Raw genomic sequence first — 25,406 nt, 5'->3', positions numbered from 1 at the left:
AGTTTATGAAGTACTACGTTGTACCCATGACGTCAAGCAAGATTTTAATTTATTAATTAATTTTAGACGTACATGTACCTTGATTGTTTTTATGGACTGAAACAAATCTTATTAGAATCAGTATATTTTTCAACACATATTATGATATTTAGGAAACTAACAGACAAATTATATTGAAGTTATTATGTTTTTGACCAGTTAAAAGCTTATATATTTGAAGAGCCATTGTGTTTGTACAAAGACACAAAACGTGCAATACATGACGTCATGGTGACTTTTATGTCCAGAATTTTATGTCAGAAATCACATTAACAGGACCTGACTAGATAGCTGAAACAATTTTCAAGATCGGCGGTGTACTTTTTGAGTTATGGTGTTGGCATAGATACTTACAGTGATGAAAAAAGTGAATGTTGTGCCAATTTAGGCCAAAATGTGTGGAATGACAATACTTTAGAAAATTTTCAAAAAATCTTTTGACATGCAAGTTGCAGAGATCCCAAGATTCTTTTTTCATTTGTCATTAGATGAAAACTGTTCCAATACCCAGTTGCCATAAAAAAAAATTTTGTTGTTGGCGCGCGAAGTTACGTAGGTGCGAAAATGCAATATATTGGTAAAATTTGAACTTTGACCTCTATTATCTCTCTGCACCAACGAAATCCCATGCACTTTGCACTTAGGGATGTTTTAGGGATGCAAGCTCTTTCATTTGAACTTGTTCAATTCATGGGATCTTATAGGCGCGCTGAGTTATGAGGCGTTGAAAATGGCACGAGGGCACTGTTCGTCAAAGGTTCAGGTGCGCGTAACATGATGCGCCAACGAGATCCCAATTTTTTTTTTTTACTTTTGTTATGAGCCCAACTGGAGGTTTCAAAAAGTGTTTTACTTTTGTTGGGATGACCTTGGTGCACATTTTTGTGTTTACAGGGAATGTACTATTCGTTTCTCGAGGGCTTTTAGGCCGAAACTTTGATAACTGGTAACTCCAAAACCAAAAGCGTCAGCAACCTAAAATTTTGGATTTATTCGTTTGGTATGATGATGTATCACTCTAATTTTTTAGAAGAAGATCTGAGAACCCATGAATCACCACTTGGTACACTCTCTTAATAACCCAAACAAAATTGAAAATCGGTTGTGTAGTTCTTAAAATAAGGTCCCACTTCCGATTGACCCGTAAGAAGAGGTCAAAATGGGGTCACGGTTTTTCCCCAACAAAATTTAATGCCTAAGAGGTCCATAACTGAAGAAAATTTTTAAATCGGTTGTGTAACTCTTGAGATATGGTCCAACTTCTGATTGACCCGGAAGTAGAGGTCAAATCGGGGTCACGGTTACCCAATGCAAATCTATCATGCCTAAGGAGTCTAGGAGTAATTTTCCAATAAAATTTTTAAATTTAATTTAAAGGCAGTGGACACTATTGGTAATTAATCAAAATAATTATTAGCAAAAAATCTCACTTGGTAACGAGTAATGGAGAGAGGTTGATTGTATAAAACATTGTCAGTAACAGCTCCCTCTGAAGTGGCGTAGTTTTTGAGAAAGAAGTAATTTTCCACGAATTTGATTTCGAGACTTTAGGTTTAGAACTTGAGGTCTCAAAATCAAGCATCTGAAAGCACACAACTTCTTGTGACAAGGGTGTTTTTTCTTCTATTATTACCTAGCAACTTCGATGACTAATTGAGCTCAAATCTTCACAGTTTTTTGTTATTTTGTGCAAATGATGAGACACCAAGTTTGAAGATTGGTCTTGGATAGTTATCAAAAGGTGTCAAGTGTCTTTAAAGGAAGAGAAAGGGAGTTGTCCAGGAAGCAATTAAAGAGTTCTTACACATTGAGCTGTGTCGGAGATGTTCTCCCAACCCAAGTAGAAAGATACCCTGCCATGCTCTGCCCCAAAAGTGCAACAGACAAATCAGTTACCAATCAGGCGGTAGCTCTCCACCCAAACGAGCCTGCATCTTTGGCCTGGGACTGCTCGTACATTGTAGTATTCCTCGGGTCGGAGGTACAACTTGGGTTCGGGATAAGGGAAACCTTCACCCCAGTGGTTGGACTTCTCCTTGGACTTCCAAACTTGAACGAGTCTCGCATGAAACCAACCACACTATCAACAGCTCTCTATCGCTCGTTACCAAGTACATTTTTTTGCAATTATTTTGAGTAATTATCAATAGTGTCCAGTGCCTTTTAGTTAGTTTATAGTAGGAATAGCTTCATCTTCATCATCCGTGGAATTCTTTGTTGAATTTAGGAACATTACAACTTAATCTAGAAAGTCTTGACAACTAATTTTACTCACAAAACTGTGCTATCTTTTGCACGTGTAACCAGTATTCCCAGGGGAGACTTGGAGAACTGCACATTATACTCTGTCAAAGGAGCTCTCTTTGCAACTTTAGGTGTAGTGATTGGCACCTCATACCGCTTGACCTTGGGATCATAAATCTGAAAAGATTAAAAAATTGTATGTTACTATAGTTACAATCGCAAACATGTCACCTTCTGCAGCCTTTCGGGAGGCTGTTAGGTGAATGATCGAAGTTATCGGTTGATTGATTCATAAAATTAAATTCATAAATACATCTGACAGTTTCGCTATTCCTATTGGTGGAGAGCGCGTCACGTGGGTGTGTATAAACCTTTATTTATGACCAGTAAAAAGTGTTCAAACATGGGCGTGACATGCGAGCTTGCACCTGTGCTTATAAGACAGCTTTTTCATTCCTATTGGTCGAGATCAACAGTTGTGCCACCTCCCGTGGTACGCACGAAGCGCACAGCATTCCCTTATATGGAGTTGTTTACCCGAGGGCGGCGGGGGGCTTTACCATTTCATAACTGGAGGGGTGTTGTGTTGAAAGAAATCATTTAACAATTACAACTTGTGCATTTATTTTGCTTTTTTACAAAAAAGTGTTTATTTTTGTTTTGACCGAAAAGGTATTTATGAATGGGAATCAAAGTGTGTTGAATCGGTTTTCAACTAGTGGTTTAAACCCGCCGAGGCCTGGTTCTTGATAATTTACCTCACATTGATTCCCTTAATAATAATGGAAGTGTTGTATTTTCTATAGGACAAAAAGAAACACACCAAGACATGTTGGCAGGAAATAATGTTGATCATAAAGTTAGTTATGTATATTTTTTTAGCTGTGAGAAATCTGTTGTAATCTTTGGTAGACATTTTCACAATCACTGTCAATTTCCTGAAAACAAAACATTTAAGGCAAAAAATGTGGAATATTGCTGAAGGGCGACATAACGTGGTACCCTACCACTGATCTATTGTGCCATTTAATATTGACGTTAAATCCATAATGAATGGGCCATGTGCGAATTTGACCCCAAGTGGGAGTTTCTCCAACACGAACAGTACTTACATGTAGGATATACATTCATAAACCTGTATTGCAAGCCGATATTTTTGTATTTGTTGTATTTGCACACATTTATTTCATTGCTGGCCTACATGTACACTTACACACTTTACAAAGTTTGATAATTAGATTCAAATTATGAGTAGTTTACAGTATTACTTAGTATCTTAGGATATCAAAGTTTACAATGATTTTTAGGAAGCTTAAAGCATGCTTAAACGCAGTGGACACTATTGGTAATGTCAAAGACTAGCTTTCACACTTGGTGTATCTCAACATATGTATAAAATAACAAACGTGTGAAAATTTGAGCTCAATCGGTCATCAAAGTTGCGAGATAATAATGAAAGAAGAAAACACCCTTGTCACACGAAGTTGTGTGCATTTAGACAGTATGTTAGATGGTTGATTTCGAGACCTCAAGTTCTAAACTTGAGGTCTCGAAATCAAATTCGTGGAAAATTATTTCTTTCTCCAAAACTATGGCACTTCAGAGGGAGCCGTTTCTCACAATGTTTTATACCACCAACCTCTCCCCATTACTTGTCACCAAGAAAGGTTGTATGCTAATAATTATTTTGAGTAATTACCAATAGTGTCCACTGCCTTTAAAGTAGGGCAACAATTAGGTTAGGGTGAAGCAGAGGCTTTTATGCCTTAACCTATGGACAGACAAACAACATAAAATACTATACAGAAGAAAGAAAACACAAGACAGACTAGACAAACAGAATACACGACAGAGGCTAATATACGATGGTGAGTAAGTTAACAATTATATACTTCAAATCTACGAATAAGCATCAAGAAGTTTTTTTTCCTTTTTTTTCTTGTGAAGGCAGGAAGAGTGATTGAACATTTAATTGAGTAACTCAAATTATTCCACAACATAATGCCACATTGAACAAGACTATTTTTGTATAATGTTGTTCTCTGGCGGGAAAGGAACAGGTTTTTCTTAGCAGTGCTACGAGTATAGTGAGAATGGATGTTTGAAGTTAGTGTGAAAAGTGAATTAATGCAACTTGGCACTGCGTTATTCATAGCTTTATACATACCCCAAAGTAGTTGATAAAGGTCAATAATTTGTAGTAATCTAATATTATAAAATAATGGAGCCGTACAATGTACATGTTCTGTACTGTACCTTTTAGTACAGTAAGCAGGGGAACAGAAGCTACGTTTTGTATCATGTAGAACTTTGGTACAAAGTTTTAAAACATCACTTGATTATCGTGTCAGACCCTGTTGCAGTCGTCCTCCGTGCGCGTTACGTCCGGCGCTCACACAGTATGCAGGGTTCGAATTTAGCAGAAACCCGGACGACAAATGCAAAACCAAAGTCAAGACAAGCACTGACGATACAACATTTCCAGATCAACTGAATTACTTGTCTACACGCTTTAATCGTCCAACATGTCCAAAGGATCATTTACAAGATATGAGTGAAACGCGCCTCCCCATTTGAAAAAACACTCAAAGCCACTCGTCTTTTGCTACATGTACGTCAGCTAAAAATAAATAAGGCACCTGGACCAGACGTGCCACCCCACGACTTCTCAGATCTTGAAATGACTTTTATGCAAAATTTGATGTAAATTATTCATTGGTCATTGAAAACTTGCCATGTGAGACCCTTTCCAGTTTGCTAATACAAGGCAGTTGACGATGCAGTATCATGGTCTTTATTCAAAGCATCTCAGATCCTTGATAAGGACGTCCCTAATTATTGCAGGGTTTTATATATGGATTATACATACATTATACATGTAGTTCAGCGTTAAACAACATATCTCCTTTTAAGTTGCATAACAAACTTATAACTTTGAATTTTAATCAATCTTTGTATCGTTAGATTTTAGATGTTTTATTGGATCGCTCACAGAGGAATAGATTTGGAAATTTTTTTAAAGTCCTAAGAACAGGAGGGCCACAAGGATGTATTTTATCACCGATGCTGTACTCATTGCTTACACATGATTGTGAAGTAAATTCTGTTTATAATTTTATGGTAAAATATGCTGACGACACTACATTAGGTATAATAATTTCATGCATCGTGATGAAATAATAATTTAGTTCAATGGTGACAAGACAACAACTTAGAATTAAATGTTCAAAAGACTAATATTGTAGACTTTAGAAGAAATGCAGACAAAGTTGAGCCGTTGAATATTAATGGATTTGAAGTGGAAATTGTTGATTCTGTTAAATATCTAGGAGTGAACATATCAAATGTGACCCGCTCTGTCGTAATGAGGAATATTTAGTAAAGTCTGATTTCGTGTAATCTAGCTGACACTCAACATAATCATAACAGCAAAATTATTGAAAATTATTGATTTCTTTTATTCTTTATTTCTGCAATTTTAGGTTGCCTAAATCTTGATTAAACTTGCTGTGGTCTTACCTTTTCCTCAAAAGATTAATAGGGCCTAACGATGCAAAAACAGACGATTTCTGAGCCATGTTTTTGTCCTAATTATCAAAATATGTTTGGAAATAAACTCCAAAATAGACAAACATCACCCCTTTTCAATACGCGAAAGCTGCCCAAAGCACATCGCAAAAGCGCCACCAAGAGATACTTTTTTGAAGCGAATGACCTCATCTATCTAATTATACACGTCAACACGTACATGGGTGACTGCATTGCTAGACTGAGCCCCTGTCTGTACATGGGTGACTGCATTGCTAGACTGGGCCCCTGTCTGTACAAGGGTGACTGCATTGCTAGACTGAGCCCCTGTCTGTACATGGGTGACTGCATTGCTAGACTGGGCCCCTGTCTGTACATGGGTGACTGCATTGCTAGACTGGGCCCCTGTCTGTACATGGGTGACTGCATTGCTAGACTGAGCCCCTGTCTGTACATGGGTGACTGCATTGCTAGACTGGGCCCCTGTCTGTACATGGGTGACTGCATTGCTAGACTGAGCCCCTGTCTGTACATGGGTGACTGCATTGCTAGACTGGGCCCCTGTCTGTACATGGGTGACTGCATTGCTAGACTGAGCCCCTGTCTGTACATGGGTGACTGCATTGCTAGACTGAGCCCCTGTCTGTACATGGGTGACTGCATTGCTAGACTGAGCCCCTGTCTGTACATGGGTGACTGCATTGCTAGACTGGGCCCCTGTCTGTACATGGGTGACTGCATTGCTAGACTGGGCCCCTGTCTGTACATGGGTGACTGCATTGCTAGACTGGGCCCCTGTCTGTTCATGGGTGACTGCATTGCTAGACTGAGCCCCTGTCTGTACATGGGTGACTGCATTGCTAGACTGAGCCCCTGTCTGTGTACATGGGTGACTGCATTGCTAGACTGGGCCCCTGTCTGTACATGGGTGACTGCATTGCTAGACTGGGCCCCTGTCTGTACATGGGTGACTGCATTGATAGACTGGGCCCCTGTCTGTACATGGGTGACTGCATTGCTTGACTGGGCCCCTGTTTGTACATGGGTGACTGCATTGCTAGACTGGGCCCCTGTCTGTACATGGGTGACTGCATTGCTAGACTGGGCCCCTGTCTGTACATGGGTGACTGCATTGCTAGACTGGGCCCCTGTCTGTACATGGGTGACTGCATTGCTAGACTGAGCCCCTGTCTGTACATGGGTGACTGCATTGCTAGACTGGGCCCCTGTCTTTATCCGCAAGGATAAAGACAGGTCGCTGCCGCTAGATCCAGTGATTCCCATTGGATACAATGCAGGTGCAGCGACATAGATGCCCAAATTTTTTTAGCCCGGTCTCTGGCATTATTCACAAGCCTCGAAGAATGACGTCAGACGTTCAGGCTACTACGTAGCTTGTTACAGGAGTTCAAGGAAACCCGTTTTCGTCACCTGACCTATTTCATTCATAAAAATTTACGTCGCAAGATTAGTATGGCTTTACCTACATACCGAGCGAGGCGTCTGTTTATCTATGCAGCGAGGCCGTTACCCGACCCATTGCTGTTGCTACGTGATGTCATAGCTAGCTTGGTTCCACTATGTGCGCGCCACCATACGGGAGCCCCAAGCATACACACATACATACAGGTTTTACACGGCACGCGTAGAGAGCCAAGCTATAATGCTCGTTGCCACTCCACCATGTTTTATCCAGTGGAATGTTTATCGTCGTTCGACAAAACAGTGTCTGATTTTCATTTCGGGTTTTTTCAAGGTTGAATTACTCCAAACCCAAATAATTCTGAATGCTAAAGGAACAATCTTTCAGTTTAACTTGGTGTTGGGTGAGAAGTATCGCTAAAATCATGAGAAACAGACACAGAAAAATTGCGAATGAAATCTGTTCCCTGGTCTTGAAGCAGAGTCAATGTACGACCAGATGCGACGAGGGTGATGTAACTGTATAGCCCCGGGAACACGTGATGCTTTGCACCCTGCCATTGCGGAACAAACTCGCATTCAAGTTGGAAATAACAACGCAAATCGCTCTGATAGTTCAGGTAACAATTTTCACAATTATTGTTGAACTTGTCTACACATTATAATTAAACTTGTCATTGGGTTGTTTGTACATTTTGGTCCTACTGTTGGTCCCGACTACGCCGGGGTTAACAATAATTTTTTCATTTCGTAATCAAATATTATTTTTATGAGTGTGTGAAATTAATTTTTCTGGCGTTTATGTTTTCCACATTATTTCAGACAGATATCGTATGAATTAAAATGATAATATTTGCCTGTTTGGATTAGGAATAGGATGATAAACGCAAAAATCAAATTTACTTGATATTCCTCATTACGACAGAGCGGGTCACAAATGATATTAAGTGGGCGACTCATGTTGATTCCGTTGTTAGGAAGGCCTAGCAACGGTTGTTCTTTCTCAGAAGATTGAGGCATTTTCGTGTCAGCTAAGACTTCAGGCAGTTGTAGAGAGTGTTTTGACACTCTCCATCACTGTCTGGTTTGGCAACACCACGACAGATGACCAAAAACGCCTCAATCGTGTAGTCAGCACTGCTAGTTTTATTATTGGTCGTTAGCTTCCTGCTTTGGATTTAAGTGTTTTGCCGTACAGGTTCGAGATCTATTATTTCGGATGAATTTCACCCTGTGAATAGTTTGTAAGCGATAAAGAGCGATCAGAGCCAAATCCAACCGTACTCGCAATAGTTTTTATCCCAGTGCAATAAAATTACTTAATTATTAATAATTTTTATTGTTTACCAGGTTTTCAATTTGTTACTGTTGTCTTTTTGAATAATGTCATATATCGTTAATTTGTTATTGTATGCCTTTGTGGTTTAAGGCTTTTCTGTATTTTTTAGGTAACTAAAAATATTTTTTGACTCGCAAGCCTAAATTTCACTGTGCATGTGTGACAATAAAACAACTGAATTTAATTGAATGTAGTCTTCTTTGCAGTACACGTTCACGAACGGAGTAAATAATTGCTGCACATTAAGCATTACACCTGCAGATTCTGTACAACACACAGCCTTGGAGAAAATCTATTAACATGGACAACTTTTGCCGACAGAGGGCATTACGTGGCAAAGCTCATTGAGTTATTCCTTATTGTAAGGAGTTCAAAACATGTTCTCAAACCACAAATTCATTAAAATGGTGGTACATGGAAAGGGGAAATTTAGGGCAGAAATTAAAAGATAAAATCATTAAAAATGCAAAAAAAAGTGTCACATACATGTAGTTTTTGGGGGGTTTATTTACATTTTGAAAATGTTACGTATCAATACATGCAGGCTAGTGAGTATCCAAAGGATAGAGAAGCTCTGCTTGACATTATAGAGAAGCTCTGCTTGACATTATAGAGAAGCTCTGCTTCCGGCTCGGTCCATTAACAGCGCCAGCCACCAACCCGGTCATTACCACGCAGTGAAGACCGGGTCCTCGCACTGTTATTCCCTAATTTCATGGGTATGAAGTGGTACATTCACACATTCCCGGTCAATCCTGGTGCTGGTGTTACCACAAACGAAATATATAATGATATCTAGTTATCATCATTAATGCGGGTAGCATCATGGCAGTGACTTAGTTCTTCGGTCGGTACACAAGTATGTACATTATGCAAGTTTGTTCCTATTTTTACATTGGGTCAATGTTAATTAAGTACATTAACTAAAAACATTTTGGAAAAACATTGTGGTTATCTTGTTTTAAGAGCAAGGGTCCCAAGGGGCAAGCATATCATAAAACTCCCATCCCGATACATGTAAATGTCTATCTGTCTAGTGGTTGCTTACCTTGAAGTGTAACCTTTGTGCAGTTTCATAATATACATCCATCTGGAGCTGCATCACATCCTTCTCATAGTAGCTTTTCGTTGTGCGCGTTAGATTTAAACTGTAACCGAAGTCTGTCTGCTTAAGAGAATCCATTTGATAAGAAGGGAAGTCTCTTGGATAAAAACAAGATGGCACACCTTCAAGAACTCTGTCATTTCTGGGGGATGGTAACCAGCAGCAGCCACGTTTGTTGCAATTCTGTTGATTACTTCCCGTTTCTGGGTAACAATCAAAGCGGAAAGATGGTCTGATTCCAGAACACTGCATCCCAAGAGTCATCACAAGATTTGACAAGAATATGTAAAGGAGACATATTCTCCTACTGCTGGTGCTCATAGTGTTCACAAGTACCTGAAATGTATACAAAGTATTTTAATTTATAATGAGTAGAGTAGATGGCCTTCAGAGGCATAAAACAAGTACAAACAAACACATACTCCATTTATAGAAATTATAGAAAAAGAGAGGGGAAACGGATTAAGGGAGGGATCCAGAGAGAAGTGGGAAAATTATAGCAAATCAAAGTTTCTATTTTAGAAACAATGGGTGGCTATGAACCAATTATACGCCTCTCTTAATATTTATGCAAGATGTCATAATTCTTACCCCAAATTAGGCTATGGGCGTTCGTTCCCCATCACCTGCAGTGGCTGCACCCATCGCCTCGTTTTGGGTTAGCACTGTGACGTACCTCATGCATAGAGGCATATATATAGGAGTAAAGTGGTGAGGACAATGGATTTACAGTATGAAAGGATATAGGCTCCTGGACAATAAAAGTTGTAAATGTATTGTTCAAAAACAATGCATGCAGGGAAACAAGGGTATGATAAGAGAGTAAGTTGCATCATGATGCAACTAACAATGATCAATTAGAGAAAAACAAGATCAAAGATAGGATGTTGTTAAAAAAAGGTGAGAGGGACCTGTGGAAAAATATAGGTTACTACAATGTACACGAGATAGTTATAGTAAAAATATATAATAACAAAAACTTATTGACAAAAAAAGAGAGTTTATTTACACTTTAGTTACACAATATAGGCCTACATGTAGATACAACACATAAATTCTTAGGCAGAAGTGAAGTGGAGGGTAATGGGAAGTTATTGAACACTAGTGTTCAGTCCAAAGGGTTGGACTGTCTTTAGTTGGTGAATCCAGTGTGATTCTCTTTGCTTGAGGTGTGTGTCATCACCTTTGCTAGCTGTTTAGATTGTACCTGGGGAAACTTGGCCCTGAATAAGATGTCACCCAGGCTCTTAGGGCGGCGGAATGAAACCATGGGGACCTCAAGTATTGCTGAGTGTAACCTGTTGGAGGAGTGAAAGATGGTCATGTTTGGGGTGTAAGGTTGTGACCAACGCAACTCTATTGGTAGGAGCCTTTTTAGCTCCTGTGGTCAATAGAGTAATGTATGACGAGGTACCCTGAGAACCCTGTTGATTGCAAGTTGGACCCTGCGTTCGCTGTGATCCCTAGATACAAGGTGTTTCCTTAGCTCTGATGAGCGCCTCTTATACAGGGTATCTGTGGAACAGATAAGTCTAATACGTAAGCCTGACTGTAAGCAATTGCCTTCTTACAGTGACTAGGGTGACAACTGTTGGAGAGTACATGTAGGTACTGATGGGTGTCGGTGGGTTTACTGTAAACATCCGTGAAAATGTCATTAGGGGATTTGGTTATGGTAACATCTCAGATAATATTTTACTTTACAATACATGCAATATGATAACTGGATTTGGGTAATAGGCTGTCATTTTGGTTTTACCCATACATCGATGTGTGATCGGTTACACACCTATATTCCGACTCCCCTATGTTCCAACACCCCTATGTTCCGTCACCCCTATGTTCCGACAACTCAGCCTATATTCAGACATCCCTATGTTCCGACACCCCTATATTCCGACACCCCTATGTTCCGACAGCTGAACCTATATTCCGACACCCCTATGTTCTGACACCCCTACATGTATGTTCTGACATCCCTATGTTCCAACATGTTATTTTCGCACATTGCTACTCTGTTGACCTAGACAAAAACACAACTTGTATGTAACAGGTTTCCCTGCTAATTTCAACCGGCATAAGTTGAAACATTCACAAGTTGAATTTAGACTATTTATTAAAAGTTAAGTAGACTGAAGAGGTAAGAGAAGAGTGGGCTTATTTATACCTGGGTTCAGTGGATCCACTGCAGGTCAATCAATGCTCTGATTGGGTGTGTGGTTGGCGGGCTCAGGGCTATTGTTAGGGTTGGCCATTGTGTGAGAAACCCCTCGGGTGTAGTGAGGCGTGTCAGTAGGTTGGGGGTTGTTAGAGGAGGAGGGTGGTAGGATAGTATGCCAAATGCTGCTGATGAAATAACCGATATCTTGTTATTTGTTAGTTGCGTGTCCGTGCCGACAACATTTCATGAGCCTTCAATTTATAACAATTCCACCCCTCCCCTGCGTATATTGCGCCGATGTTTAATTTCTTTCATTAAGTCCTACCACCCACCCCTCCCCCTATTACTCAGCCTTCTTCTTAACAACCCAAAGTTGCTAATAAAAGAATAACACTTTTCATGTCAATTGAACTCCTCTGGGGAACTACATAAAGAAAGGTTACCAGTACGTCTATGGATGAAGTTGCTGCCATGTGTCATTCGCACACTTTTTCTTGAAAAATGGCTAACACAAAATGTTTGTGGAGTTTCTCGCGAGCATAAGGGTGTCCAGAATAAAGGGGTGTCAGAATATAGGGGTGTCAGAATATAGGTTGATTTGTCGGAACATATATAGGGGTGTCGGAACATCTATGGGATGTCAGAATATAGAGCAGTCACCATGTGATCAGCATGTGACATACTATTTTTTTATAAGGACCATTTGTAAATCTGATATCGGACCCTTAGCTGGGCTGTATATTTTGATAAGTGAAAGCTATTTTGTTTATGAAGGCCTACATTCTAATAAGAGGTACCTGGCATGATATCATACACAACTTTGACGACCCATGCCTTTCAACTATAAAATCAAGGTAGAAGATTTTGAGTATCGATGTCAGCATCCTTGATGGACCTTGCACAACCACAATTAGAAAAATGTCAAATACGATGAAAACGAGTTTAAAAGATTATTTCCGTTGTTTATCACCTCAGATACATTTGGTTTTCCACCTGGAGCCGTCCGATGGACTCTCCAACGTCAGTAAATAGCCGATGTCATTTACTTGACGTTTATTTTGCACAGTATAACTTCACGCGGACAGACAAAAATGGCGATCCCAAAGTCGCAATTTTTTCTTTTTCTCAATGTCGAATTTTGATTTTCTTCGCTGTTAAAGCATTTGTCAACATTCCCCACTACCTGCGCATTCAACAGGGATAAATAAATACTCCTGCAAATATGAAAACTTGATCATTAAAATACCTCTATTGGTTGTTGAGGTCCCTTAACAATACTGACGTTTGATACTCCAAATCTGAAACAACCTCGACTTAGGCCAAATAAAAAAAATACGAGTTGATCGTACTCGCCCGCATCCTATTTTGGGGCCGCATCCTTTTTATTACTATTTGTTATTATTATTATTTTTGTTTAATCCATCTGCAAATTTTTTTAGTGTTATCCAACCCCGTTAGTGTTAGCACAAGTGCTCATGCAACTAATAAAATAAGTTTGCGGTTGATTCAAACTGAAGAATTGGTGGCCTGTTTGATTTGAAATACTAAGCGGCCATCTCGAAAAAAAATAGTAAATAATAAATAATAAGGCCCTCATCCTCCTTTTTTTGTTTTAATCGGGACGATCAACTGGTGTGTTTTATTTGTGTTTTTGGCTCTTGGTTGAAAGGCCGGGCATCGGCTGTCAAAATTGTGTAAAATCATGCAAATAGGCCTACCTCTTGGTTTTTAACAATAGGTTTAAAAACAAAATAGCTTTCATTTTGAAAATTTCAGGGTCCGAATTGCAGACGTTCACATGGTCCATATAGAAAAGTTGAGTTTCTTAGGGGCCTATATGGAATTTTTAGTAGACCCACATCGGTAATTTGAGGCTTGCTTGATTGAGGCCTACATGGAATTCCATAGCGCCTACAAATAAGATCTTTGCTATCACACACACATTATCTAGCTATTATGGCGAAACAGTCGCATTGGGACGCAATTACTGACAGTTCACGCCAGGTAGTGGGCATTTTTAGGCTGCGTTTTTAAAAGTGATTTGGCGGGCTTGGAGTAAGGAGCGTATCCAAAGAACAGGTCAGTAATTACAAACCCAAGGCTTGATTTAAGTTTAATGGAATTGTTTAATGTTAATAAAAGGAAAGAATCTCAGACATAATCATCAAAGGCAGTGGACACTATTGGTAATTACTCAAAATAATTATTAGCATAAAACCTTTCTTTGTGATGAGTAATAGGGAAAGGTTGATAGTAGAAACGGCTCCCTCTGAAGTGATGTAGTTTTCGAGAAAGAAGTAATTTTCCACGAACTTGATTTCCAGACCTCAGATTTAGAATTTGAGGTCTTGAAATCAGCATCTGAAAGCACACAACTTTGTGTGACAAGGGTGTTTTTTCTTTCATTACTATCTTGCAACTTCAACGACCAATTGAGCTCAAATTTTCACAGGTTGGTTATTTTTTGAATATGTTCAGATACACCAAGTGAGAAGACTGGTCTTTGACAATTACCGTTAGTATCATTTGTCTTTAAAAGGAGCTGAATCTGCAAACGAGAGTAATAATCAAAATGGAAAAGTTTCCGTATGGCATCACCACTTTTTTATTCTAAATGAAATAATTAGTATCTAATTTACCTCAATTGATATATCCATTTTTGCAAAAATAAGTCAAAAAGTGGTGGCGCCATGCCATACAGAGAGTTATCCATCAAAATAAACCATTATCCTTAAATGAGACATATTGCTTCAAAACAATTATTTTCTTTATTGTGTCAGTTCCTAATTTAATTTAGCTGCATTGAAGACTTAGGCCGCTCGAGTTGACATTACATTCCATGGTCTATACTTTATACATTAAAAAAAAAGAATTTATCTTGACCTTGATATAATTATTGAACAGCTACTTTTACTAGGAGTGTTACTCCTAGATCCATGCGGTTTCGTTCCACTATCGTCTTTACGGGAGACAATATCGGAACGAAACCCCATAGTTCAAGAAGGAGTCGTCAGAAGGGACACTCCAAGTCGATTTTATGCACACCTCTGCATGGAAATATTGTCCTTTAAATTCTTTCTTTTTTTCTTCTTTTTCTTGCATCTGTAAAAAGTGCACCTTTAATCTTTTTCTTTTGGCACCTTATCCACCTGGCTGATGACGTCACTTTCCCACCATCCAAATGGGGCTGTAAAGGGATTAACTAACCACTAGAAAGCTCTACGTACAAAATGCTGCAAGTGTAGCGCTGTGTACAGGGGAGGGTTAAAGTGGCTGGGCAGGGTAAGCTTGGGCGATATCACGATATTATCGAATATCGCGATATTAATTTGGAAACGATTTCGATATCGGATGGATTTGGTTTTAATCGAAATATCGATAATCGCGATATATCGCAATATCGATTAAATATTGCGATGTATTTGCTAGCTGAGACATCTTGCACCCCATAGGTTTGGAGTAAAAGCAGAAGAATAGGTCATTAGAACACCTCTCTTAAGCTATGACTGTCTCTTCTACAACTTTCACTTGGAGTTTGAAGATTGATGATGTCAAATTTCATTAATCGCGATTATATCGAATATCGCGAAATATTGTCGGCGATATATCGTGAATAAAATAAATCGATATCGCCCAAGCTTAGGGCAGGGTCACAATACAAATCACTGTGGCAAACCACCCATCCTAAGTTAAGATGAATCTTAGTGCTTTGTGAAATCGTACACTTGTCCGTCTGTTTTTCCGTTTCGGCATTATTTGGCGATGCCATCCATATTTTCCAGTTTCCAGCGGGTCCTCGATATAATAGTGGTTCTTTCCCAGTCCCGTTTATATTCCGTTTCGTTTATTTTGTTCCCGTTCAGTTTATATTTTCCTGTCCTGTATTGTTTTCAAAGCCCTTTTCTTTTCCCCCTCTCCACCAGCTCTTTCATTTTTTTCCCCAACTCCCTGTCCCACCATGAGCCCCTTCCCTATCCCGTCTTATATCTAACCCACGCCTCCGTGCCTCCCGTCGCCGCGATCCTGTGCATTGGCATTGTTCTTTGCTTAATTTCCAGTTTTGCACAGGTCCCGTTTGTGGTCCTTTCCCGTTTCATGGGCTTGATTTTCCCCCATTCAATTTAATATTTTTATGTCCCATGTCCCATATCATGATAGTCCCTTTTATGTTTGTTCAATCCCTACCCCAGCCCTGTTCATTTTCCCCGTCATTTCTATTTTTGCCGTTCCTCGTCCCCCGTCCCACAGACATACCACTTTGTGCTCCTACCTCCTATCCCCGTCCCAAGTCTAACCCGTGCCTCCTTCCCGTCATCCCGCCCGTGAATTGTTCTTTGCACTTTTTGTCGTCCCATAACTTTCCCCGTTTGGCGTGGTTCCCGCCAGTCAGGTTGTTCTCCATTTCGTGTATTTTTCTCTGTCCAGTTTATTTTTTCCCTGTCCAATGTCATCATTAGTCCCTTTTTCTTTTTCCCCTTTCATTGCCCTTTTACTATGTTCCCTTCATTTTTTGCCGTTACCTGCCCTCTTCCAACAGACATACCACACTGCATGCCCCTTCCTTCTCCCTTAACCCCCACCAGTCTTCGTCCTGTCCTCGTGCCTCCCCACCCCCCACCCCCACCCCCCACCCCCACCCCCCATGCATTGTTCTTTACTGTATGTACACGCGAAGTTACTGGACGCTCGCGCTGTGACTGTGACATCACAAAGGACGCCTGCCCTTAATCTCAAAGTTACTACACGCTTGACTGTGACGTCACTAAACAACACATGCCCCCAACCCTCGGGTACCCCGAAATTTACCCCAGGACGCATCATTTTAGCATGGTGCGGGCACCACTTGACATGAAAACAACTTGGCGGCGCCCAAACAACAAAGGCGGCGCCCACGCGATTTAAGCGCTATTATAGTATAGAAGTACCAAGTACCTATATAATATGAGTGTACGCCGAAACTTGGTGGGGCTATGCTGTTTCTTACGTGTAAGTAGGGTACCCTGGACACTTCGTACCTTCGGGACACTTCGTACCGTACCCAAATTGGTCACTTCGTACCGTGGGCGGGGTGCGAAGTGACCATCAGATAAGTCACTTCGTACCGTCAGCCGAGTCACTTCGTACCTTCAGTAAAATTATAAAAGTATATAACAGAATACCTCATGAATTGTTTTTAATATCTAAAATGTGAAAGTCCTTGTCAGTGTGAAGTTTAAAATATCATAATTTAATATTATCAATATAAACCACAAGGGAAACTGACTGGGTAAATTTGTAAATGATTTTGGGGGTTGAACAAAGAATTGACTAGAGTGGGATTCGAACCAACGACCTCCGGATTAACGTGCCGGCGCTCTACCAACTGAGCTATCTTAGTTCTAGCCCTATATTGGCTCTACCAACTGAGCCAATATAGGGCTAGATAGCTCAGTTGGTAGAGCGCCGGCACGTTAATCCGGAGGTCGTTGGTTCGAATCCCACTCTAGTCAATTCTTTGTTCAACCCCAAAAATCATAATTTAATATTGTAACATTATGATTTATTTATTTGATATGGACTGTAAAGTGAAGTTCATTATAAATAATGATTACTGTTAAAAATATTTGTGGAATATCCTTGGGGTTGTGAAGTGTTTGGGTGTTTCTTGTAAGTGTTTTTAAGTTGTTCTTAAGTTACATGCTTTCAGTCGGTATTATGATTTATTTATTTGAAATATTGATTTATTAATTTTATATTAGAAATAATTTTTGTTTCCTTGAAGGTACGAAGTGTCTCACGGGAAGGTACGAAGTGTCTCACGGGAAGGTACGAAGTGTCTCAAGGGAAGGTACGAAGTGTCCAAGGTACGAAGTGTCCAAAGACACTTCGTACCTTCAAAAGGTACGAAGTGTCCAGGGTACGAAGTGGCAAAGGTACGAAGTGTCCTGACACCAGGTAAATAAAATAGGGACACACAAAGTCGAAAACAGGACCTCCTACTATATGTTTTTTATGCGGTTTCGCTCCGCTATCGTTACCCGTAACTTACGGGAGACGAAAGCGGAACGAAACCGCATAGTTCTAGTTCTGTAGGTAGGAGTAGTTTTTTTCATATTAAATAAAATCCGCTCACTCACCTGATCATTAAAACTTGCCAAAATGGAATTTCAACCAACGCACAGACTAAAGCGAACACCATTCACATTGGTTGGTGCTTCCTTCCCCTCTTGGAGGTAGTAAGTTACTATACTTGTACGTGTGTGAATGGTACTCTGTGTGTTGATGAGCATCAAAATTACCAATTTAGAATCAAGTCAAAGACCGTCACTGTCTAGCCGGGCGAACAGCACTGCGACAGGGAACGTCAGACAACTCGTCCGTCGGACAACTCGACGGTTCAGACAACTCGTCCGTTCGGACAACTCGACGGTTCAGACAACTCGACGGTTCAGACAACTCGACGGTTCAGACCTCGACGGTTCAGACAAGTCGACGGTTCAGACAACTCGACGGTTCAGACAACTCGACGGATGGCCTAGACAAGGCGACGGTTTTGAGCGACCCGAAACAGGTCAACTCGTACCCAAGTCAACTCGTACCTCCGTTACTGTCATGTTTACACGAACTTTCCTGTATAATTTCTGCGATTCTATAATTATTTATCAATTATCATTTATCACCAGAAAGTGTTGTGCCCCAGTGAAGCCATACTTGCATAAACATATATATTTTAGTGACTATCTCGAGACTTTGTCTCTTGTGAAAAAAAAATATTATGATCTCTAGTGTACATGTATAGCCAGCTAGAAGTTGTCTGTTTAGTTTATTCAAAATAACAGGTTAAAACAAAAAAAATTAAACATTAAATAGTTAAAACATTATACAGCTCTATTTAGAAGATTTACTCTAATTTACTTAACAATAACAACTCGACCATGTATTGTTTGGTACAAAAATAATAAAAATGTGGGGTCACTGGTAAAAAAAAGAGTATCAATTATCCGTTTGCCCAGATATTAAACATAATTATTATTCTATTATGTGATAAGGGTGTTTTTTCTTTTATCTTTATCTCGCAACTTTGACGACCAATTGAGCTCAAATTTTCAAAGGTTTGTTATTGTTTACATATGTTGGGATACACCAAGTGAGAAGACTGGTCTTTGACAATTACCAATAGTGTCCACTGTCTTTAAGACCGGCTTCGGCTAGTGGCTTAAAGATTTCACCCAATCGTGTACGTGTAGCGTGTTCTTCTGTAAAACTGTAACGACACCCACACTCCAAAAATTGGGGCTACAGCCAGTTACGAAATGCCAGTAAACAATTATAGTTGTCTTAAAAATAATGCACACAGAGAGTTTATAGCCTTTCCTGATAATTTAAATGAATTTAATAGTATGTTTGCACATCATTGTGTTCGCCCGGGTGAGGCAAATAACTTTGAATTCTCTACAAATAGACGATACGATGAAATAAAATACAATGCAATTAGCGGAACCAGCAAGCGCTAAAATATAATAAGTGGGGGTTGCATTGGTTCATTGGTGCTTCAGCACCAAAGTAACAGAAAACTCAGGAGCCGTGAGCACTACATTCACATGATAGTCAAATATTACTAACGAAAGTAGGGGATGAGCATTAATTGTGAAATGGCACAAGGTAGATTAGAAAATAAATTTTAATTACCGCACAGTACAGGTATATGGAGGTTACAGCAACAATTCAAAGAAAATGAGGCAAAACTCCACTAAATAAATGATAAAAATGGGCCACTGGGCCTGTGGCAAACTTCAGCCGTTTTACTAATGAAAAGATGTATCCACAACCGCTCTCAATCAGAAAGTCTGGGCCATGCTGCCAGTAGTTTTTAAATCTGACAAAAATCCGAGTGGAAATTTCCACTTTGGGGACTAAAAATCTCAGGCCATGCTAACTTACAAAAGGACTTAAAGTCACCTGGAACTGATATTTTTTTCAAAATAAAGCTGTTGTCACCAAGATATGTGTTTTGATGAGTGGAATGTGAATAAACAGTAAAACTAAGGTTCTAAAAAATTAGTTTTAATTTTATTAACAAATTAAAGAGTAGGCCCGACCCGAGAGGGCGCTGTTTGTGACGTCAATCAAGGCGAGATATTTTAAGAGAAAAAATGTGACGTCTGGCCCCGTACACTAGGTCTGGGTACTTAATCGGTATGATGCCCCCATACAGAACTACGGTCCTGGAGCAGACTGCACACACGTCACTATGGCTGCTGTGCGGATGGTCTACTCGGATTACCCTGCACGGTGAATCGCATGCAGTGCCCCCAAAAATCATGACGCTTGGCGCAAGCTAAAAACATGCCCTCAAAGTTGAAATTTACCCCAAAAAATTCACGTTAGGCAAATGATCCTCTAGGTTTGTCAGGTCTTTCAGGTACCTTCTTCGACTTCCCACTAGCTGGCAAAATTGTTGGGCTGGCGTCATGTTTAAGAAAAATTTTCTCTTCGTGTCAAATGTGTGGTGTATTCTGGTTTCAAAGCACAACGGCTTAAAGTGTTTGCTGCACAGCGCTCAAAAGACGTCGGACCGCACCACTTTGCAAACTGACCCCCATCTTTAGTTGTTTTTCAAAACGTACAAACTCACGACTTGGACTTGCATGTACTTGCACGTGTGTTTACTCTACGCATTGCAGGCAAATCTGAGGGGGGGTCGATGTTCGATCGAGGCAAAGTCTGCCTCGATTGCATCACAAAATGGGATAGGCGGAGACACCCCTAAACAACTTAATCTATTATTCATAAATACCTCAGACAGTTTGGCTATTCCTATTGATGGAGAGTGCGTCACGTGGGTGTGTATAAACCTTTGTTTATGACCAGTAAAAAGTGTTGAAACATTGCACCTGTTCTTATATGACAGTTTCTTCATTCCTTTTCAACTATAGTGGTTTAAACCCGCCAAGACTTGGTTCTTGATAATTTACTACGTCTCAGTAAAATTATCAAGAACCAGGCCTCGTTGGGATTAAACCACTAGTTTAAAACCTCTTCACCACACATTGATTCCCTTATTTAAACATATAAATCGTGACAAACAATTAAATAGAAAGGTTTGCAGTAACCCCATGTAATGACTATGTCTAAAGAGTTGGAGTGGTTCTGAAATAAACCGTTGGTTTCAACTCGACGTTTTGATCAGTATGCTCTGATCGTCTTCTGGAGAAAGAGCTTTCTTCCTCCATTCTTACGTCAGAAAGTCTATTTCTATTCTATTTCTACCTCAAGTGGACAAATAAAAAACAAACACAATAATCACAAATTCAAACATTTGGTTTTGGTGAACTTTTGGTGAAGTTGCTAGTCAACCTTGCTAACGAGGACGGCAAAGAAAGGGTAAAGTAATGTGACGGTGCGTTGCAAAATGAACGAAAACAGCATACATCAAATAGCACACTGATTAGTCAATAATATACTTGGCCGGCGACAAATTGCCGGTTGAGTGGCAAATAGCCGTTCACAAGCCTCAAATCGGCCATATCCTTTGTTAAAAAACGTTCCAAATTGTGCATATTAATTATATGCACTTCTGGCAATAGCCGAGTTCTGAGCAGCAAAAACCTTTCAAGACTTGTCTGGGGTTACGGCTATGATCAATGCGCAGAGCTAAGCACAGGAATGTTGGGGTGTTGTACGCGTCAAGATTGGTTAGCCAAAATTGTAGCTCTGCGGCTACGGGGTATGAAATGTGGACGCAATCTGACCAGGAATATCTGCCCTCTATAGTGCGATACATGGCGCGTGTCATAAGGTGGGTAACTGGGCCTAGGGCGAAGCTCATGGAAATTAGTTTGCCTGTGACGTGTGCTAGCGATCTGGATTGAATGGGTTTGCATGGTGATGAGCTAATAATGTGTCGTGAAGAATCGCTTGAAGCTTTGCAATTTTAGCGGCTGGAACCGAAAATGCGAGTGCGCTGGAATCTATGATGAGGCCGAGGTAAGTGATTGAAGTTTGTGGTTGCCGTATGCACTTTGTTTTGCTGAGGACAAAGCTGCTGAGGATAACTGATTCTTTGACAATTACTAAATTACGCAATGCTGAAAGCAGATTGGGGGAAACAATTAAACCATCGTCGATGCACATGGATGAACAAATCCCTTGCGCCCGCCAATGGTAGACTAATGGTCTTGTGAGCCTAGTGAACAAGCAGCATGCGCTTGACAGGCCGAAAGGTAAAACGCAGAATTCAAAATATCTCATAGGGCCATGCTCAAATTGCCAAGTGAAACCTAAATAAGTTTGTTGTGGCGGGAAAATATCTACATGATGATAACCGGACTTATAAATCAAAACTGAAATAGTATTGATCATAATCCAGTACATGTGATATGTGCCTGAGGTCTTCGTACTTGAACTTTGTTTTGAATATGAATTGGTTTGGGTGGCGGAGATCGAGGACCAGTCTAAGTTTCTTTCCTTTTGCAACGGTAAGGGGGTTACAACAATGGGGTAATGTATCCACTTCTGTAATGCATTGTTTTCGAAAGAGTTCTGAAATAGCAGCTTTTACAAATGCAGGGTGATCAAGACTTGATCTGTTGATTTTTTGCATAAAATGGGGGAGGATTCACAACAAATTGGATCTTATAGCCTGATTCAATCACACCAACGACAAATTCGCTGGCTTTTAGAACGTTTTTCCAAAAAGGAAGACATGGTTTGAGTTTTACTTTAACTCCTTTGGGAGCCCCGGAATGGCCCTGGCTGTGTTCGCACTCTCTAGACGTTCCTGGTATCGGTTGGTCTTGATCCTTGTTGTCCGTGTTGACGCTGGAGAGCTTGTAGGGAGGGGCAAGATGATCTAACGTGGCCGTGAAAGCCGCATTGGAAGCAGGAACGGTTGTCGAGGAGGCTTCGGTATTGACGAAAAAATGGTCGTCGTTGGGCAGGAAAAGCGGCAGGAGCCCTGGTAGGAAAAGCAGACATATAAGTGGTGCATATTTGCCAGTGGTTGGTTTCTTTTTGGGCGCCGGTCTCTTAGCTGCGGCTGCCCACTGCCTTTTTGGTCCGCTTTTCGACGCTTGATGCGCCAGGTCGTCCGCAATGTACTCTTTCACCACACCCCAACCTAGCTCCGATCGGTCGGCGATGCGAATCAGCTTCTGCCGTTCTTTTACGAGTTTTTTGATGTCGGTTAGGCAGGCTTTGGCAATGTCGATGGAGTCGATGCTCTGTGCGGCCTGTTCGACTAGTGAGAGAACCTTCTCACAGTGGTTGTACTGCTGCTTATTACCTTCTCTCTTAAAGGTGGGTACGTCTGCTGAGAGCTGCTGCTTCTTGCAGGCGCTTTCAACTCTTACGTCAAGGGAGTTGGTTAGTGCCTGGATAGCCTGGAGGATTTCCTGGTTGCCTTGGTTTGGCCGATTACCATCTACGGACATCATAGTGTTACGTCAACTAAGGTGTGGCAGATGGAATGCGAGTGTGTAATGGTTGGAATTGGACGTGTGTATAGGCTGACTGTTGAACCGAGAGTGAGCTTAATAGTGAGCTAAATAGACTATAGTCAGCACTGTTACGTAATACAAAATACCGCGCATTCGCACTTGTCGTGCGAAAACGATTAGAAATTCTACATACTGATCGAAACTTTGAGTTGAAACCAACGGTTCTTTTCAGAACCACCCCAACTCATTAGAGATAGTCATTACATGGTGTATAGAGTTAGGACAGAGAGCGTTACTGCAAACATTTCTATAGAGATTTCCACCATGCAAGGTTTCAAAACAATTACTAAAAAAAATTGTTTTATTGTTCATAAACAAAAAAATTATATTTCCATAATAGCTCCAAAGTGGCCAGTTTGTACGGCTGGCTGGCTGGGTAATCATTAGCCTAAACATCTGACGGCCTCCAGCCAGCTTTTATCGTCACCTTTGACCTACATTCATTTCACATAGAGATACATAGTCAAATTATCTGCCAACATAACATGCAAGTACATGAACTTGTACATATAATGTACATCATGCACATGCATGTGCTGTAAACATAGTACACACTTGGACACGGCATGCAGACAACTGAAAGTAAGCTGTCCATATCCGTGTTTTGATTGGTTTTCCGAGTTGACCTCAGACCAATCAAAACAAGCACAGGTACAATAGCTTTCAGTCACTGCAATTATCCAATGGAATAACTGGATCTGAGAAGTAGGGGCCGTATTCTCGAAGCCTTCATAAATCGTTCACTTACGTGGCTCTTAGTAACACTTAGTAAGACTTTAGTAAGCCCTTACGCATTACTCACGATGAATTCTTATCGCTTTACTAACTGCATTACTTACTAAATCTCTCGTAACGCCTTATTAAGCCGGAACGCGCTTGAGCTGAACAGTCATGGATTTGTTATGTAATCCACTAGAGCGTGACCTCATTGTCAAAAACGAGTGTTTATACAGTGACTGGACTGGCTATCGTCATTTTGGAGATATTTGTCATCCTGCAAACATGGAGCGCCAGACTAAAATAAGGAGAAAGACCGTTGTCCCGCAACCAAAGGATGAGGCGAAGACCGGAAGGCCAAGTTCTCGCCAACTCAGATAATGAAGTTAGTTAACCTTGTTGCATTTAATTGGTTGATGCTTAACAACAAATTTTCGGATGTTGACACCTTGGCAGAAATGTCACTGAGAAACTGTGTTGGAAAAGTCCTCAGAACTACCAAAGCGATTCACCTCAATTGGGATGACATTCAGAGATTTCGCAAGCTTTCACACGACACCAACATGCAATGAGAGTACAAATGTGGTTGGTTACCTCTGAACTATCGGGTTGTTTTTGTTACTAATCACTGCTACCACTACAATTTTATTGAAACACAAATCAAGGCAAGTAACAAAACTGTACAGACAGAAACTACCCTAAAATAATTTTAAACCCCTCATAGCCAAACAAGAGCAGAAACACCAACCGGACGAACTAAATTAAAACCAAAATAATAATACACAATACACAACTAAATTAAAATAAGAAGTAATAATAATTAGGAAATAACAGTGGGAGCCCGGTCTTCACTGCGTGGTAATGACCAGGTTGGTGGCTGGCGCTGTTAACAGACCGAGCCGGAGGCGACGTCCGTTAACAGTACCCAACCGGGTACTCGCACTGTTATTCCCATATTCCCTGTTATTCCCATAAATACCTTTTTTAGCGAATTAAACGACTAAAATTGTCCAAATTTTGTGACTTTTCTCTCGGCGGAACTTCCAGACATGTTCAGTGGCCATATTAGAGCTTTTGATGGTTCCCATCTCTTTCGTACATTAATCACATTACTGATCTTTGAGACCAGTGACTTTTTTAAATAATGATCTGTTCAGCGCCTTCACTGGAAGCAAATGATTGGACGATAGCTGTTCTTTGTGCATTAAAACGCGCCCATGAGCTCAGCGTCAGTTTATACGCGTGCACCTGTTAACACGCATATACAAATTTATACATGTTCAGCGCGCGTACGCGCAAGTGCGCGAAGTTGCAATGAAACTAACATGGATATAAATAAGCATGCGATACAGTGCAACGCGCAAGGTTTACACA

General features: G+C 40.4%; 2 protein-coding genes and 1 non-coding gene across 4 annotated transcripts in view; 1 reads left to right on the top strand and 2 right to left on the bottom strand.

Moving 5' to 3' along the window:
• LOC117301426 (lysosomal alpha-glucosidase-like) overlaps window positions 1-18,149 on the bottom strand; it is a 118,215-nt gene extending 100,066 nt beyond the window's left edge. The window contains exons 1-3 of one of the 2 annotated variants that reach the window (XM_033785410.1): window positions 17,955-18,149; window positions 9,621-10,013; window positions 2,315-2,460 (exon numbers count right to left, since the gene is read on the bottom strand). In XM_033785410.1, the coding sequence (XP_033641301.1) occupies window positions 2,315-2,460; window positions 9,621-9,998 (524 nt within the window). In that variant the 5' untranslated portion in view covers window positions 9,999-10,013; window positions 17,955-18,149. The remainder of the gene's footprint in view (window positions 1-2,314; window positions 2,461-9,620; window positions 10,014-17,954) is intronic. The other variant, XM_033785409.1, reaches the window with a different exon arrangement.
• Window positions 17,255-17,327, top strand: Trnan-guu. The gene has a single exon. It is a non-coding gene; the product is annotated as a tRNA-Asn (tRNA).
• Window positions 18,150-20,859: 2,710 nt separating the features above from the next.
• LOC117301616 lies at window positions 20,860-24,867 on the bottom strand. The gene has a single exon (XM_033785637.1). It carries the CDS (start codon window positions 23,250-23,252, stop codon window positions 22,392-22,394), a length of 861 nt encoding a protein of 286 aa, XP_033641528.1. The 5' UTR covers window positions 23,253-24,867; the 3' UTR covers window positions 20,860-22,391.
• Between the last annotated feature and the right edge of the window lie 539 nt (window positions 24,868-25,406).

This window comes from Asterias rubens, chromosome 17 (assembly GCF_902459465.1).
Source record: "Asterias rubens chromosome 17, eAstRub1.3, whole genome shotgun sequence".
Taxonomy (NCBI): Eukaryota; Metazoa; Echinodermata; class Asteroidea; order Forcipulatida; family Asteriidae; genus Asterias; species Asterias rubens.
This window is presented reverse-complemented; position numbering and strand designations above follow the sequence as displayed.

Excerpts from the sequence above, each read along its gene's own strand:
- LOC117301616 (XM_033785637.1), bottom strand. The coding sequence starts at position 23,252 with ATGATGTCCGTAGATGGTAATCGGCCAAACCAAGGCAACCAGGAAATC.